The sequence below is a fragment of the Hippopotamus amphibius genome, chromosome 2 (genome assembly GCF_030028045.1).
Source record: "Hippopotamus amphibius kiboko isolate mHipAmp2 chromosome 2, mHipAmp2.hap2, whole genome shotgun sequence".
NCBI lineage: Eukaryota > Metazoa > Chordata > Mammalia > Artiodactyla > Hippopotamidae > Hippopotamus > Hippopotamus amphibius.
The window spans coordinates 140,825,494-140,843,435 of record NC_080187.1 but is presented as its reverse complement, the minus strand read 5'-3'; the positions used below and the strand labels follow the sequence as shown (position 1 = coordinate 140,843,435).

Below are 17,942 nucleotides of genomic sequence, written 5' to 3'. Positions count from 1 at the left end.
TAAGACAGGAGGGCTGGAAGCAAAGTGAACAAAAGGTATCAAGGTCAGGGATGAGGTAGGAGAGGCAGGCAGGGAAATCAATCACAGGCTCTGTTGCATTTGTTCAATGTTATTCCAAAAACATGGGAAACTGTTGAAGGGTTTTCATCAAAAGGTGGGCATGATCACGTTTACATTTTCAAAACCTCTTTCTAATTGCTGAATGGAGAATCAATCATATAGGAGCAAGAGAGAAACTAAGGAAAGTGGGGGTCTCCTGAGTCAGACCACAGCTTAAAAAAAAGTCAGCATTCAAAGGAAAGGAGCGGATTACAAAGGAGGCGGTGTCGCAGCCCCTAGGAAAGGGGGCAGTGTAATTTAGCAGCTAACCTGTACACTTATATTGTCCATCGGCTTGACAATCTGATAGTGGATTTTCCTTGTTGCCTGTTATCCTCCTTGCCTAGGTAAGTATCCCTATGAAACAGATGGTAACTCAGAGATTTAAAGTGATATGTTTATGTATAACTGATTCACTTTGCTGCACAGTGAAAGTAACACAACACTGCAGATCAATTATACTCCAATAAAACTGAAAGAAAAAATAAAGCGACGTGTCCTCCAGTCCACCTAATACTAGGTGGCAGAAACAGAATTTGAACCCAGGAATCACACCTGACATATGTGTTGTCCCCACTATATTACACTGCCTGTCACTTGGGGAGACACTCTTTACCAGGCACCAGAGTGCATCTCAAGCACAGGACTCTAGTCTGGGTTACTGTTCTACCTCCCAACACCTAGAACAATGCCTGGCAAATAGCAGGCACTCAGAAATATGTCTGCATAAATGAGTGGCTGAGTAAACTCAAAAAGGAATGCTGGATATTAAATGAGACTGTTTTAACTCCTTTCTGCATGGGGCAAAGATTGGTCCTACAAACCAGGCTGCCTGAAATGGAGGACAAGTAGTGCCAAATACACCAGAGGTGGGATGCAGAGGTGGGAAAGTAGGGAAGGACTATATCGATTAGGGAAATGACTTGCCTAAGGTCACATGGTAGGTAAATCAGTGGGGCTTGGTCTCAGGACTCACATCACACTCTGAATCCCAAGGGGCTGCACGGGCCCTAGGGAGGCATCAAAGGACCTGGGGATAATCATCCCAGAGCTGATTATCCATAGACCTCAGCATCTCCTCAGAAAAGAGGAAAGATACTGTTCACCCCTCAGCTGTGTGGTGAGAAATAGATGAACTAATGAATGGAGAAATGCCTAAAAATAAGTCCTGGCCAAATAAAAATTCTAATGAGTTCATCAAATATCACTTTTACAAGTGATCTGATCACATACTTTTGAATATTAGTAGCCACTTCACACAGAAGTATTAGAAATTACTCAGAGTGACCGGCGGCGGCGACGGCGAGCGAGTGTCTGCGGCCTAGAAAAATCCTGCAAAAATGTCTCTGTACCCATCTCTCGATGACCTGAAGGTAGACAAGGTGATTCAGGCACAAGCGGCCTTTTCTGCAAACCCTGAGAATCCAGCGATTTTATCTGAAGCTTCTGCTCCCATCTCTCAAGATGGAAATCTCTATCCTAAACTGTATCCGGAGCTCTCTGAGTACATGGGCCCGAGTTTAAATGAAGAAGAAATATGTGCAAATATGGCCGTGGTCCCCAGAGCACCAAGTCAGGGGCAGTTGGTAGCAAGACCTTCCAGCATGAACTATATGGTGCCTCCTATAACTGGTAATGATGCTGGCATCCTCAGAGCAGAAATTAAGCAAGGGATTCGAGAGGTCATTTTGTGTAAGGATCAAGATGGGAAGATTGGGCTCAGGCTTAAATCCATAGATAATGGTGTATTTGTTCAGCTAGTCCAGGCCAATTCTCCATCCTCATTGGTGGGTCTGCGATTCGGGGACCAGGTGCTGCAGATCAATGGGGAGAACTGTGCCGGCTGGAGCTCGGACAGGGCACACAAGGTGCTCAAACAGGCTTTCGGAGAGAAGATTACCATGACCATCCGTGACAGGCCCTTTGAACGGACAATTACCATGCATAAGGACAGCACTGGACACATTGGCTTTGTCTTTAAAAATGGGAAAATCACATCCATAGTGAAAGACAGTTCTGCAGCTAGAAACGGTCTTCTCACAGAACACAACATCTGTGAGGTCAACGGACAGAATGTCATTGGACTGAAGGACTCTCAAATCGCAGACATACTGTCCACAGCTGGGAATGTAGTTACTATCACAATCATGCCTGCTTTTATCTTTGAACATATTATTAAACGGTTGGCCCCAAGCATCATGAAGAGCTTCATGGACCATGCCATTCCTGAGGTTTAGAAGTCACGGCACTGTGGAAACTTCGCTGAAGTTCTTCCGTTTACGTCTTCTGCAACTTACCTTTCTCTTATGCACATGGAGCTTCCTAGGAGCCAGGGAGCATATGCTGCAGGAGGACCTTCCTGTCTTACAGTCGGGCTGGAAATCTTACTGTTTGATCTGATGTCTTGTTCAGACTTCAAGATAGTTGTAGCCTTATCCTGGTTTTACAGTTGAAGAGACTTACCTTCATAGATGAGTTTCTTTACTGGAAACCTGATGCTTTTACAAGCTGTGTGATGAGGATGACTGATACAGGCTCAGCTTTCTGTTAGAACCAATCACCTTCATTTTGGGTATCAAGTAGTGCTGTTCATATCACTTTACTTCTATGGTATATTTGCATTTTTACTGTGTTACCATAGTACATTTAGAATTACTTTTTTTTTTTCTTTCAGTTGTGTGTGTGTGTGTAAAACACCAATTAAGTAACACTGGTTTCATTCCATGTGAGCATTATTATACAGTGTATGTAGACTGCACGGGACTGTATTGATTATCATTACATTTTGAACTGCCTTCACTTAATATGCTTGAACTGTCTCCTTAACTATGTTAAGCATCTAGAATAAAAGCCAAAATATAACTATTGCTGCCTTTCTAAAAGCCCGAATGCAGTTCTATATTAAACTGAAATGTACACTAGCCCAGAGCAGCGTAGTGGCACACACTTGCATTGAGATTTTCTAGTCCTTGTGTAATGGAAACTTCTTTCTTCTAAAAGTTACTGGTATCACTTTCTGAGAAATGAATCACTATATATTTAATTAAAAATTCTTGTACTAAATAGGATAAACCTTGACTCCTTTTTCATGTGTAGATTAAGTGGGATGATACCTGATTTTTGCATTTACCTGTAACCTGTAACCTAGCTGCTTTGGGATGGTCTTAGAATGCTGTCCTGGTAATTTGTTCCATTTCCTGACTCCTTCCTGCAAACAAAAAAAAAAAGAAAAAGAAAAAGAAATTACTCAGACTTTTTAATCTGCTAAAAATACTTGTACCACTGAGAAATATATCTTGGGCAATTTCTTTGGAAAATTTGCTATTTATCAATCCACAGAAGTTCATAATGCACTTACTAATTCAACCACGATTTTCTTAAAACCCTAAAAATACAAGATGATTGATATTTTGGCCAGCATTTGGGGAAACAGAGAATAGCATTAAGGATTCCAAGGGACACATACCCACAAGACTCTTCTATATCTTAGAGTATAGTGGGAGAGAGAGAGAGAAAAAATGTGGGTTGAAAGAGGGGATTGTCAAAAGTAGTCCAGAAATACGGGAAACCTTCATCTGGTGGCAGCTATTTTTTAGCTTGTAATGATTGCTACCCAAATTATAAGTGTCAATACCTTATTTCACACTTTCCAAATAGTTCTCATTGTGTCAGAGAGAAAATGGTCAGGTAGCCCTGCTAAGGATGCATACTGTTACCTGGTTCACACACTACATGTGTGAATATCTCCTGAAATTGACTATGGGTTTTATAGTAAAATAACTCATATATTTATTCTTAACTATTTTTCTAATTTTAAAAGATAGTTTAAAAAGTAAACTATAGTTTATTTTAAAAACAAACTATAGTTTAGAAAATAAACGATATTAATTCTAACTTTTACTATAGTAAAATAACTCATATATTTATTCTTAACTGTGGTTATTACAGCTAAATCCTTGCTGACACAACTTAGATGTCAGCCAGGGTGCTTCCTCAGACTTAAAACTCTAGCGAGATTGGCTTGAAACCTCATTTATGCATTTTGTGGAAGCGCAAAGGCGTCCACATCATGATTTGTTTTTAATTCCTTGAAGGCTTGTCTTGGATCCTGTTTGCTTTCTTCCTTACGGTACCTTCAGTACTCCGTGTTGTTTCAATAAAGAAACTCCATCCATGTACTATCTTTTCCAAAGGAAGATCGAATCCACGGTACAAATATACAAGATCGCAGAAGACTTTATGAAGGAGCTGAAAGGAGAGTTTGGGGAAGAGTAGGGGCCATGGAGAGAACATACTTCACCATGGAAAAGCAAGCAGAACAGCTACATGTTACATGGGATTTTTCTCCAAAAGTCCTTTCTGTTTTCTCTGATGCTTGGGGTGTTCTCTCTTTGCCCTTTGTTCTTTTTTTTTTTTTTTTTAAACTGGAGTACAGTTGCTTTACAATACTGTGTTAGTTCCTGCTGTACAACAAAGTAAATCAGCTATATGTACACACATATCCCCTCCCTCTTGGACCTCCCACCCATCCCGCCACCCATCTAGGTCACGACAGAGCATTGAGCTGAGCTCCCTGATGTCCCCTATTCTTTCAACCCCTGACCCTTCCACCTTCTTCTCTATTCTCTTCTCTTCCACATACTTGTCAGGGTGACACATTTACTTATTCTTCACGCCTTACTTAAAACAACTTTATGTCTCTGAGATTGGCCACATCTGACATACAGGACCTTGCAATCTATTTCTATACTGTGTTCATCAAGATACAGTTCCAACCAAAGACAGCTTGTCTTCCTAGTAGGAATTCAGGTGTCCGTTGTTGAAATACCTGTTGGTCTTCAATAGAGCTGGACTCTTGAGGAGTTACACCCTCTCTATCTGCCCCCCTTGCATCTCTGCTCCTCCACCTTCCAGCCAGAATGAATTCTTCGTAACCAGGGCTTGAGGACACTTCTATATATTTGCATATCCTGATTCCAAAGCCTTGAGAAAGTCAATATCCCCTTTGCACAGATAAATCCTACCTATTTTTTTGAATAAATTTATTTATTTATTTATTTTATTGGCTGTGTTGGGTCTTTTTTGCTGTGCGCGGGCTTTCTTCTTAGTTGTGGTGAGTGGGGGTTACTCTTCGCTGTGGTGTTCGGGCTCCTCATTGCCGTGGCTTCTCTTGTTGTGAGCACAGCCTCTAGGCACGTGGGCTTCAGTAGTCGCAGCACATGGGCTCAATAGTTGTGGCTCATGGGCTCTAAAGCGCAGGCTCAATAGTCACGGTGCACAGGCTTAGTTGCTCCGCAGCATGTGGGATCTTCCTGGAGCAGGGCTCAAACCCTGCTCAAACCCGTGTCCCCTGCATTGGCAGGCAGATTCTCAACCACTGCGCCACCTAGGAAGCCCCAAATCCTACCTAATTTTTAAATCAGCTTAAAAGTAGCCTTCTTTAAGGAGAATTCCCTATCGCTGAGCCATGTCACCACCTCTTCCCCCAAATGTGGTGTTCCTGTCACATCTCCATAAATGCCTACAGTTGGCCTTATCATTCATATTTTAAGTCTGCTGGCTATCTTATCATCTTCTTTTGTCTCTGATTAACTGAAGACAAAGGTACTTTCACCTCTGTATCCCCATCTCCACACATCATGTGTGATTTATAAAATACATTAACCAGCTGCTGAATGAATGAATGAAATAAATGAATGATGAATGAATGAATGATGACTCAATTCATGAGCAATGAACAATGTTGTTAATGACTATCTCTATCACTGTCTCTGTAATGACAATGCCTCTATTTTAAAGAAAAGTAAAAATGAAAACACAACAACTAGAACATTCTCTTGTTTTTCTTTTCTATTTCTTAAACTGCCACAGCTTTGGCAGCCACTGGATTGGTTGGTTGCAAACACTATGATGTGTTTGGGCCCTTGAATCCTATACATTATGGCATATGAAAAAGAAAGTTGTAATTTCAAGATGATAATTTGAATGGAAACAGATGGTATTTCAGTAGTGATGCACATAGATTCTTACATCTTGCAGGTCATATTCCCTGCCCCCTTCTCTTGGGAAAATATTACATGTGCCATGTTTCTTTCTCCATCTCCCTATCCCCATCCCTCTGGCCATATGTTTCATAATGAGGGCACTTAAAATATCCTAGAATTGGCCTATCTTCATGATATTTAAAATATGAGATGTGACAATATATTAAACATATTTCAAACACATGGGCTACACAGGAGGAGAGGAAAGGCAACAGAAAAAGCTCATGCCATGTTATTTTGAGTGGAGGTCGGCAAGGAAGGAGGGGGCATGATATAAAGGATTTCAGATAACAGAGAAACTGGCTGCTCTGGCATAGTGCGTGAAAGATGCTGTCTGGCGCACGTGTGAGCAATGTTTTTGAGAAACAGACCATCGGTCTGAAGGTGTACATTTGATTTATAGAAGCAAAGATCCCGGGCCACTCAGAGAGTGTGACTGTCTGTTCTCTAGTCTGGAGAGCAGGAAAGGGAAAGGTCACCCATCTGGTTCCCTGGGCGTGCTGCTGCTGCTTTGCTGGGATCATCTGCCCCTGGGCTGGCCATGGGGGGAGCTTGGCTGGGCTTCGCTGTGTTGGCAGCAGGTGAAATACCAAACAGGAAGATGATAAATAATAAATGGGCCCATTTTTCATACTTGGATGGAGGGAAATATTAATGGAGTTAGGGAAAGTTTGGCTCCCTCGTTTCAAACAGCTAGGCTTTGACTATTTCAAGACTGACCATTCAATCTCCAAAGGCCTTTGGATGGTATTTCTCTCTGCCAGAATGTGTATAAAGGCTGACCATGTTGGAGGGTCTGCATGCCTCAGTTCCTTTCAGAGGCTCAGTAATTATAGGTCCAGCTGGCTTTTGAATTCCCACTTGTCCTTAGGACAGGCTTAGTAGATGTGAGAACTACCCTCTTCCCGTGTTCCTGCTTCCTAAGAAAAAATTATCCTTCTTATTATATGGGGCTATGCGTACCCCCGGGGGGCACAGGGACCTGCAGTGAGTACTCAACACCACTGGATTAACATGGCACATTTTCCAGTGCCTAAATTTTACTCGAATAATGAGAAAGAATACATCACTTTTATATCAGAGTAAACACGCATGTGAAACTGAACAGAAAAGTCCATCACAATTCTAGAAATAAAACAAACATAAGGTTAAAACTTAAAAGCTTTAAAGACATGTCCGGGCTTCCCGCAGGCCTCTTTGTTTACACCTCCTGATCCCTAGGAATATCTTCTGATTCCCCTCTGCTATCAGGTCCCCATGGGGAGTTGTGGTGGAGGACTATATGAGGAGCATCAGAATCAGAAAAGCCGATCACTTCTCACTTTTCATCTCATTGCTTCCCCTCTGAGGATCTGTGGGACAAAAATCATGGGATGCTCCCTGTCTTTAAGGAAGACAAAATTCCTTTGGAATCAGGACTTGGTAATGTGGGGTTCAGATCTACAGGGGAATCAGAGGAGAATCTCTTGGACATCCCATTTGCTGACAAGTATTTGGAGGAACCAGTTCTGGCAAATGAGTCACTTTAGTGGCAATGGATATGTTCCATGAGATAAGCCACAGTTGGTCATGACCATTCATTGCAAATGTGGAGCCAGAAAAAAATATGTAGAGAATATCGAATGTTGTGTAATTCAACTAATGCCTCTCCCCTGGACGTTAACTGGGAAGAATTAGCTGGGAAGGATGGTCGTCACGGTGTCAGTCTCAGGACCTTCCTGCAGAAACTCTGCTCCGGTTCTCTCTTCCTCTGCTATCCAAACTTTCTTCACCCAGGCTTGAAACGTCATTTGTAATTACCTCATGTCTCCCATACTAGTTTCCTGCTTTCTCATCCCACAGCCCAGAGTCTGCTTTTGTTCAGGCTCTCACTTTCCACTCTAGGTGTGCTACCACTAAATTCTATCTGTCCTCTACACGCTGCCAGAGTAATTTTTCTTAACGACCACTCTGATGACAACACAGAACCAGAAGCGCCTCCTTCCGATGGCTCCACATCGCCTACCAAATAAAGTTCAAACTGTTTTGCTTCGCACACAAAGAACCCAATCTATGTCATATATCCTTCCCTCCTCACCCCCTCTATAACACTACTCAGAGCAGACGGCTCCAGTTTTCATCCTCTGATATACTTGCCCTGTTTTGCCACCTGCCTTTTCCATTCGTTCTTCTGGAATGGCCTCTACTACTGGTTCTAGTTAATGGCATTCTCGAGGCTTTCAAAGAAGTCTTTCCTAATAATCCCAGCCCACAATGTCCTGGTCTACTTAAGAAGTTTATAATGCTGTCAGAGTAACCACCATATACTGTCTTGAATTAGAAACATTAGGTCTGTTCTTTTACCTCCCCAACTAGATGGGAAACATTAGAAAAGCAGGGAGTTTAGCTTCGAAAGATTCTAATGCTTAGTGGAGTGCTTAGAATATAGTATATGTTCAATAAATATGTGTTGAGTGAATGATTGGATTTTAATTTCCTAAGTAAGATAATTTAAACCTTTAAGGTTTATATTAATAGTCCAAGCAACAGGCTGTCACTTAGAGAATGAATTGTTTGCTTATAAACGCTGCCTGGAAAAAAAGATTAATTGCACTCTGGAAATTACTGTGTATAAGGTAGAGGTGATGCTTCAGACAAAGGAAGTAGAGCTAGTTTAAATTCATGAATTAAAAATTCTGAAAAAGAACCACTGCTTTCTGCAAGAGATACACCAGTTTACAATCAAGTTCAAGCCCAGTTCAAATTCCTAGCTATCTGTCAGGAACAAACTTGTTTTCACCATGACAGCTATAGAAACCAGTCAACAGGTTGGAGCAAGCTCTGGTTTCCATGGTGGCATCAAATCTAGTTATACTGATACATTCCAACTGGCAGCTTGAGAGTGCTCGGTTTTCCTGTATGGCAGCTAATGTTAGGGAAAGGCACTTAACAGTAAGAACAGACTATTTTCTTTCCAGCACTCTGAGACTGCAGGAGCAGTGTGGCTGAGGTTAACTCACAGCTGATGATAAAAATAAATAAACATGAATAGAAGATATAGTGCATGACTCTTGGTTGAAAGTGATTTTTTTTTTTTTTTTTTGGAAATTAAAGTTCTTATTTATTCCCACTAGTTCTTACCTAATGCCCTCTTTGTGTCCATCCAGGAAACCACAAGAAATGTCCTCATTTGTCCTTATGTCACTCTCAACTGTGACCGTTTCTCAGACATTTCTTGTTTTTGATGACCTTGACAATTCTGAGGATTAATTGTCAGATATTTTGTAGAATAAACCTCTTTTGCAATTTGCCTGACATTTTTTAGGTTCAGGTTACAGGTTTTAGGGAAAAAGACACAGAAGTAAGATACCAAGTTCATCCTATGATATCAAGGCTACATTACTCTCTCATGGCTTATCTCTGTTGACATTAACCTTGATGACCTGGCTGAGGGAGTATTTGTCAGGTTTCTCCACTACTCTACTCTGTTCCATGCTGTACTTTTTAGATGGAAATTGCTATGTGTTTCATCTCCTTGAAGGGTGGAGTGTCTACATAAATTATTTGTAATTCTTCTGCATGGGATATTTGTCTATTATCTTCCATTTATTCATTCATTCAACCATTTGTTTATGTCAATGTAGACTTGTATGTTTATTTTATATTTTGGGTTGTAATCCAATACTACTTCATTTATTTTGTTGTTCAAATTTTTCCACTTTGGACATCAGGAGCTCTTTCAGTTGCCTCCTTTATACCTCTGACATTTTTCTGTCATTGTGTGTGTGTGCCCGCGTGTGTGCATGAGTGTTTAATTGCTTTTAGCAGCTGCTTATATACCTGCACTACAAGATTCTCCTGGTTCATCTTCTATAGTTCCAGTCCTACCACTAGAATCAACCACTTCTCCAAGATGCTCCACTTCCTTTAATTGGACAATGGCATTAGAAACCAAGATCTTAGTGCTGGGTGTTTGTTGCTACTGGGTTGTCATTACTTCTAGGCCTTCCAGCTGACAGAGAAAAGAAATATAGGAGTGTATACTAACCTATGTATGCACACATATCTGTAAAATTTCAATATGTAACCATCTCTATGAGCTAAATATGAATTCATACTGGTGTCTCCAATGCTGATATTACCACATAAATCATTCTAACCTCATCCTCTTATTTATCTTCACACTGTAATAGTGAGAAACATGCTTCTCTCCATCTGCCATCCATTTATTTAATTGTTAAATGCCAGTTTATATCTAAAGCAGTTTCAGAATTATTAACCCATATTTCCATACGGGACAGCTTGATCACTTAGAGTACATTTCTATGGAGAGATCCTTTTGCCTTCAGTCTTTTTTTAAAATAAATTTATTTATTTATTGGCTGTTTTGGGTCTTCGTTGCTGCACACGTTTTCTCTAGTTGTGGCAAGCGTGGTCTACTCTTCATTGTAGTGCACGGGCTTCTTTCTCATTGTGGTGGCTTCTCTTGCTGCAGAGCATGGGCTCTAGGCATGAGGACTTCAGTAGTTGTGGCACATGGACGCAAAAGTTATGGTTCGTGGGCTCCAGAGCACAGGCTTAGTAGTTGCGGTGCACAGGCTTAGTTGCTCGGTGGCATGTGGGATCTTCCCGGACCAGGGATCAAACCCATGTCCCCTGCATTGGCAGGAGGATTCTTAACCACTGCACCACCAGGGAAGTCCCTGCTTTTAATCTTACAGACTCCACTCATTTCCCAAGCTACTTACTTAAGACATTTTCTTGAAACTCATTCAGTGAGGTTGTTTCATTTGTAATATTCACTGCCTGCTTTCCATCCTTGTATCTCCCAACCTCTCAAATGCTGTTTGGGTGGGTTTTTTTTGTTTGCATGTTTTCATTTTTCACACATTAATATTCACTCTTTATGTGGTATCTCTTGCAACTAGTCATCTATTTACCGTCTTTGTAATATTACTTTTTAAACAGTGTCACCCAATTGGAATCATATAATATTTAATCTTTTCAGCCTGGCTTCTTTCACTTAGTAATATGCATTTAAAGTTTAATCTCTCTTATTTGTTTCATTTGTTTGTTTCTTGCTTATTTTGTGGATTTTTTGTTTATGCCTTTATATTATTGAATAATATTTCATTCTGTCATTATAAAATAATTTAATTATTCATTCACTTATTAAAGAGCATCTTGGTTGCTTTCAGTTTTTGATTATCGTGAATAAAGCTTCTATAACCATATGCATGCAGGTGTTATGTGAATGTAAGATTTCAAGTCAATTGAGAAAATTCCTATGTGCACAAATGCTGGATTATAAGGTAAAACTATGTCTTAGCTTTGTAAGAAACTGGTAAACCGTCTGCCAGAGTGGCTGTACTATTTTGTATTTGAACCAATAATGAATGAGGGTTCACATTGCTCTGCATCCTCACGAGTAGTCAGAATAACATTTTTTTGTTTGTTAGTTTTATTGTTTTTTTTTTTTTAATTTTAGCCATCCTACTAAGTATGTAGTGGCATCTTGCTGTTTTTGCATGTTCTTAATGATAAATGATATTGAGCAGCTTTGCATATGTTTATTTGCCATCTGTATATTTTCTTTAGTGAGGTATCTATTTCAACATTTTGCCCTTTTTTAATTGGAATATTTGTTTTCTTCTTATTGAGTCTGGAGAGTTTCTCGTATATTTTGGATACAAGTCCTTTATCAGATGAGTATTCTGCAAATATTTCCTCCCAATCTGGTTCCTGTCTTTTCATTCTATTAAGAGTGTCTTTCCTAGAGCAGGAGTTTATAATTTTTATAAAATCCAACCTATTTGTCTTTTCTTTCATGAGTCATGCTATTGTCTTATATTTGAAAACTTATCACCAGACTCAAAATTGTGTAGATTTTCTCCTATGTTTTCTTCAAGAAATTTTATGTTTGCATTTTACATTTAAATATATGATCCATTTTTAATTAATTTTATTGAAGTATGACTTGCATATAACATTATATCAGTTTCAGGTGTAGAACATAATGATTTCATATTTGTATATCCCCAAATCCTTCAGTGGATGCAGTGTTCTCAACCTATTTCCTTGAAACTCTGACCCCTATTGGAAATTTTCCCCTCTTAGGTGAGATGGGAAAGCTGGAGGGGACTGGAAAAGAAGGAATTTTCTTCCTGGTATAAGTCTTTAGCAAAGATCTTTCCCCCTGGGGAGTGGGATTTTGTTAAATAGAAATCTCTGAGTTTATTTCACAATGATTATTCTTTCCCTTTCCCTGCCTGAACAAGGAAATAATCTTTCTCAAAACATCACCTTGAGAACTGGGTGGAGTTCCTGGGGTTCATGGAGATAAAGCCCACGAATATATGAGACGCCCTGCAAAAGACATGGTCTTCAGGATTTTCTCACTCTCAAGCTTATCCATACTCAGCCTCCTGCAATTTATCAAATTTGCTACCTAAATGTTACTGTCCGGGGTCCCCATGACTACCCCAGGTTCAATAGTTTAGTAGAAAGACTTATACGATTCAGAATACCATCATACAGCTAGGATTTGTTGCAGTAAAGTGACACAAAGCCAAATCATCAAAGACAATACACCTATGGGTGAAATCTGGAGGAAACCAGGCACAAGCTTCCCCCAGTCCTGTGCCAGAGGAGGCAGAAACAGGTTGCTCTTAATTCCTACAGCTACCGGTTGTGACAATGTATATTAAATGTTGCCTATCAGGGAAGCTCAGTGCCCAAGGTTTTTATTGAGGTCACCCTCTGTCTGGCACATACCAAAATTCCAGTCTCCCAGATGGAAAGCAGGTGTCAGGTAAACCACATGGTTTATGTAAACAGCCTAGGAACAGGGAGTGATCACTGCTCTGTGAATGGTGAGAACCCTTCTCAAGTCCAAGTTCCCAGGCACCAGTCAAGGGCCAACACTGCAAGCTGTCCTCTCCAAGGAGAGCAGTCTCTGGCCTGCTATGTAATGCTTCTGCCTAGTGTTCCTACTAATTTATGACCCCAGTGGCTTCTGCTTCCAGAAGGTAGATCCCAGTGGTTCTGTCTCTCTGGATGTGACTGTCTCTCCAGATTTCAGGGCAGTGGTCTGAGAGGTCTAAGAAAAGTCATTGCTTTGCAGTTTTTCCAGATTTTTCTTACTGGATGAATGGGAATGATAACTTTTAATCTCTCTATATGTCAGAGCTGAAACCAGAAGCTCCAAGGAGCAATTTTAATATCACACATACTCCCTCAGAAAAGTTCTTACACAAAGCTAGCGCCATCGTTAACAACAGGGAGGACTTTCTCTTCTTGGAGAAAAAAGAAGACAAACAAAAACGGAAAGTACAAAAAAGAATGTCCAGAGGATACACGTGTGCACATGCGTGTGTGCTGATGGATGGCCACCTGGCAGTACCCATCCATTCTCAGCAAACTTTTGAGGGTCTGGAGCAATAATTCTCACAGTCTACGTATCAAAATTCTATGGGGGACATTCTAGAGGATACGCTTCTTCCAGTCCCATCCAAAACCGAGTAAATAAAAAATTTGGGGGTGGAAATCAGGAATTAACTTTTTTTTTTTTGACGCAGGCATTAAAAAAGAAATCTTTTCACACTAAAAAACAAATGTGCAGTCAGATTGAAAGCAAGAACAACAATAACTGCCTTGGAAAATTTTTTTTAAGATATGATTTGAATTGTACTGCTTCAAAAGAACTCATTAAATTGACAATTCTGGATGTCTTTTTAGATGACTAAACCAGGATTTGGGGAGTAGGGATAAAAAGCCAAATTTAAGAACCCATGTTTTTAAGAACCCCCAGGATATTGTCATGTATGTTCAAATTTGAGAACCATGGGTCTAGTATTTTAAAGACATAGTAGAAAAAATTGTGACTCATTCGTTACCTCCTCCATAAAGATTGTTAAGATTTAACCAGTTTACTGATTTAAAGCCTTTCAGGGAGACTTTCCTGGTGGCACACTGGTTAAGAATCCACCTGCCAATGCAGGAGACATGGGTTCCATCCCTGGGCCGGCAAGATCCCACATGCCACGGAGCAGCTAAGCCCATGTGCCACAACTACTGTGCCTGTACTCTAGAGCCTGTGAGCCACAACTACTGAAGCCGATACACCTAGAGCCCTTGCTTCACAACAAGAGAAGCCACCGCAATGAGAAGCCCGTGCACTGCAGCAAAGAGTAACCCCCACTTGCCGAAACTAGAGAAAGCCTGCGCGCAGCAATGAAGACCCAACATAGCCAAAAACAAATATTTTTTTTTTTAAAAGGCTTTCAGGGAACCCACCTGTACTCTATGAAGATGGAGACATCCAAGAGTAGTCATAATAGCTGACAAAATGTCAGGGAAGCCAAATCTTAATAAGGAAGGGAGAAAACTTCTCAGAAATGAAACCACTGGTCTAAGATTGATCTCTTTCTTCCAGCTCAGGTGAGACTGGGAGCTGGCAAGGCTGGAGTGGGTATGCTGGCAATGGCCTTTCCTCCAAGGCCACCTGGCTAGGTACAGAAAGGCAAATATCAAACATGTGTCCCAGATAATAGTGGTGATGTTGAAGAAGAAAAGCAAGATCATCTGACATCATTCATCAGGAGAGACAGAAGCAAGATGGTACCTGGGATGCAGCACCAACTAGCAGATCAAGAATAGAGACACAAATATTATCAATTCTGAGATGGCCTGAATCAAATCCTTAGAGAGGAGCTTAAGTGTACAGCAGATTTTTATTCCTAAAGCATGTGATGTGGACAGATTAGGTATAGGCATATATTGTCCAATCTCACTTCCATAAAATAATCTTAAACAAATAACACTTTAAAATTATGTATATGTATATATGTATCTATCTCTCTATCAATTTACATATATTGTAATGTTAATTATAATTGTAGTAGTGTTCACTATCTCCCAAATTCTTCACCCTTTTCAGCTTCCACGCTTTTTTCCATGTTCTCTTAAGGTTTCTCTTAATAGAGATGAAATATACTATAAGCTTTGAGCTTGACTGTGTGATTTGTTTTAACACTTATTTATAGGCAGATGTAATATCAATAAAGGTTTGGAATATGTTTGCAAAGTGGGGCTTATCTCTACAATTGCTGTGGAAATCCATGCCCCAGTTAGCCTGATGGCTGAAGGAAGATCAGACACATGGAGAAAATACTGAGTTACAGATTTGCAAAGGGAACCAGAGCCGCTGCCATGGCCAACCAGTAGATCTATGAATATAAAGATTAAGCCACTGAGTTTTGCAGTGGTTTGTTCTCTAGCATTATTTTAACAATAGCTGATAGATATAATAGTATAATTCACAATTTAAAAAATTTAGAATCAAATTAAGTGTTCAAGAATAGGATTCTCTAAGTAAACTATGGTATATTCATGTAACGGATGTGCTGCCGCTAAAAATAATGTTATAGAAAAATATTCATTGGTATAGAAGATGCTCATAATAGACTTGCTAAGTGAGTGTGTGGCTACAAAATACTGTGCCTAGTATTTTTTTTTTTTTTTTGGTAGGAAATATGTGTGTAGATTTCTACCTGTAAGCATCTATACATTTATATATAAATTTAAATTTTTTTCACAGGAAAGATTGAAAAGTTAAAGACCAAAATATTGAAAATAATTATTTCAGAATGCTGAAATAATAGATTTTTTTCCTACCTTACAAAAGTTCCTATGTTTTCCACATTTCAGAATTGTAAATAAGGACAAGAGGGAGATTTTTTAAAAAAACTAAATATTCCATGCAGACAGCTGTAGATTGCTCTTCCGTATTTCAGATATTGAGCTGGTCGTCTGCATGCTAATACTGGTTGGAAACATCTGAGAGGGTGTCTGCACATCTCAGTATTTGTAAAATCTGAATGGATAAACATTTGAACAAGAATGCGTAGTTTATTGATGTCAATAAGTGTTTTCATCAGCATAGTGTGTCATTTGCAATTTGTTAGCAACTCTTCTTTCTTGATTCAGGGTGGAACTTTCTGCAAAACAGAACTGCTGACACAATAGGCACTTAGTGTCTATTTGGTGATTGTGTGAGTATGTGGTTGAAAGGCTGAGTCACTGATGGAATGAATGTCAGATGGGTCAGAGATTATCAAGCAAAACAATGGCTTTTGTCCAATCCCACTTGCCTGCAAGGGAACCAGGTGGGAGGCTGATTTAGATAAAGTGGAGCTGGATTAAGGGATGGCTGGATACAATGTATCATGTGAATGTCACTATGATATTGTTCCCATTCATAAGTAACAGGTTTTTTAGAAACTTGTTAAGCCTGTGTTTCAATAATACATTAACATGAGTAAATGGCTTGAATAATACATTGGCAAAGATCCTCTAAATCTTTGTGCCACCAAATAATAAGTGCCTTCAGAACCGAGCCTTCTTTAAATAGATGCCTGAGCATGAAAAGATTTGGGAAAATATTTGAAATTGGGTCAATATTATATATCATCTAAAATATACCAAATAACCTGAGAACTGACAAGAGAATCTTCCTATATCCCACAGAAAATTTTCCCACATTTTTACTGGGAGTGACCTGCATCTGGGCTGCAAGATTAGTTGGACTCAGAACTTCAAAACAATCACAATTTTATAAACTTCTTCTAGTAATAAAAATGTTAGCTAATTCTGACAAAAGAAACAGCTTCATGGCAGCAGGGATCTGTAGTCAATACAGCATTTAGATTTTTCTATATATATTTAACTTCCAAACCATATCAACACTTCCTTGTTGTGTGATGTGGGAAAGCTAGCTAAACTTTTTGAGGTTACCTGTGTGCAGTGCTGCAGAAATGCTGAATGGGTGAAGATGAAAGAGCCTCGTTGTACAGCTTAAGTGAGAGAATTCACTCATCACTCCTGGCAAGTCAGGTGATTAATGTAAAGTCTTCTCTAAAAATGTAATAACAATACCCAGCCACTGTGAAAATGAACATTACTCACATAAATTGCCTGGCATGGATGTCTGTGACATAGTAAACACTAAATAAATATTAGCATCCTCCATACTTTTTTTATCTTTTAATCTTATCTTTCTCTGTCTCTACTCTGTGCCTCTTTATTCTCTCTTTATTTCTTCCACCTCACATACTAGGAATTATGGACTCAGAGCAGGTATTTGTTCAGGGAAACTCACCTGTCTGGTGACAGGGATCTACCTGAACCACAATAGGAAAAGTAGACCTTGAAGAACTATTGTTGCAAGTGGATTGAATAGATACTGAGATGCTTAAATGAACACATTTAACTTATACATAATTTCATTCTATTACCAGCCTCAGAAACTTCCCATTCCTGCAGCCACGACTTTTTAGGTAATATAGAGAAGGTATGGAATGGTCTAGATTTTAGGAGCATTTATAGCCTCAGGGTACCAATCCATGAGCTTTCTTTTATTTAGAAAGGATAAATTTCACAAAGATTTATACAAGAAGTAGTATGTAATATTACAATGTCTTCTCCAGTCTTTTCCCACTTAACTCTTACATGTTGTCTAAAGGATGCAACCATTCCATAACTGATAAAGGACACCAGAAAAGAAACTTGTCTTCTTTTCTTTTCTGTGTCTCATCTTCTTTAGCATTCAACCATCTATATCATCATCAATTTGAGCCTGAGTCCCAACTCCTGGAGAATACTCAGTGCCGATGTCGTGTGTTTTACATGTTCAAATGCCCTCCCCATGACTCATGGTCTTCATTCAATATTTCAAATTGCATAGATTTTTTCCCAGAAGAGAGACATAAAATTGTGTAGACAAGGAATGTGGAGGAACACACACACACACACAACTACAAA

The 17,942-nt window shown here is 39.6% G+C and overlaps 1 protein-coding gene across 1 annotated transcript; it reads left to right on the top strand.

Annotated features, from left to right (window-relative positions):
* The first annotated feature begins 1,387 nt into the window (after positions 1-1,387).
* On the top strand, positions 1,388-2,547 carry LOC130845789 (syntenin-1-like). The gene has a single exon (XM_057723529.1). The coding sequence runs from the start codon at positions 1,440-1,442 to the stop codon at positions 2,334-2,336; it is 897 nt and encodes a 298-aa protein (XP_057579512.1). The 5' UTR covers positions 1,388-1,439; the 3' UTR covers positions 2,337-2,547.
* The last annotated feature ends 15,395 nt before the right edge of the window (positions 2,548-17,942 follow it).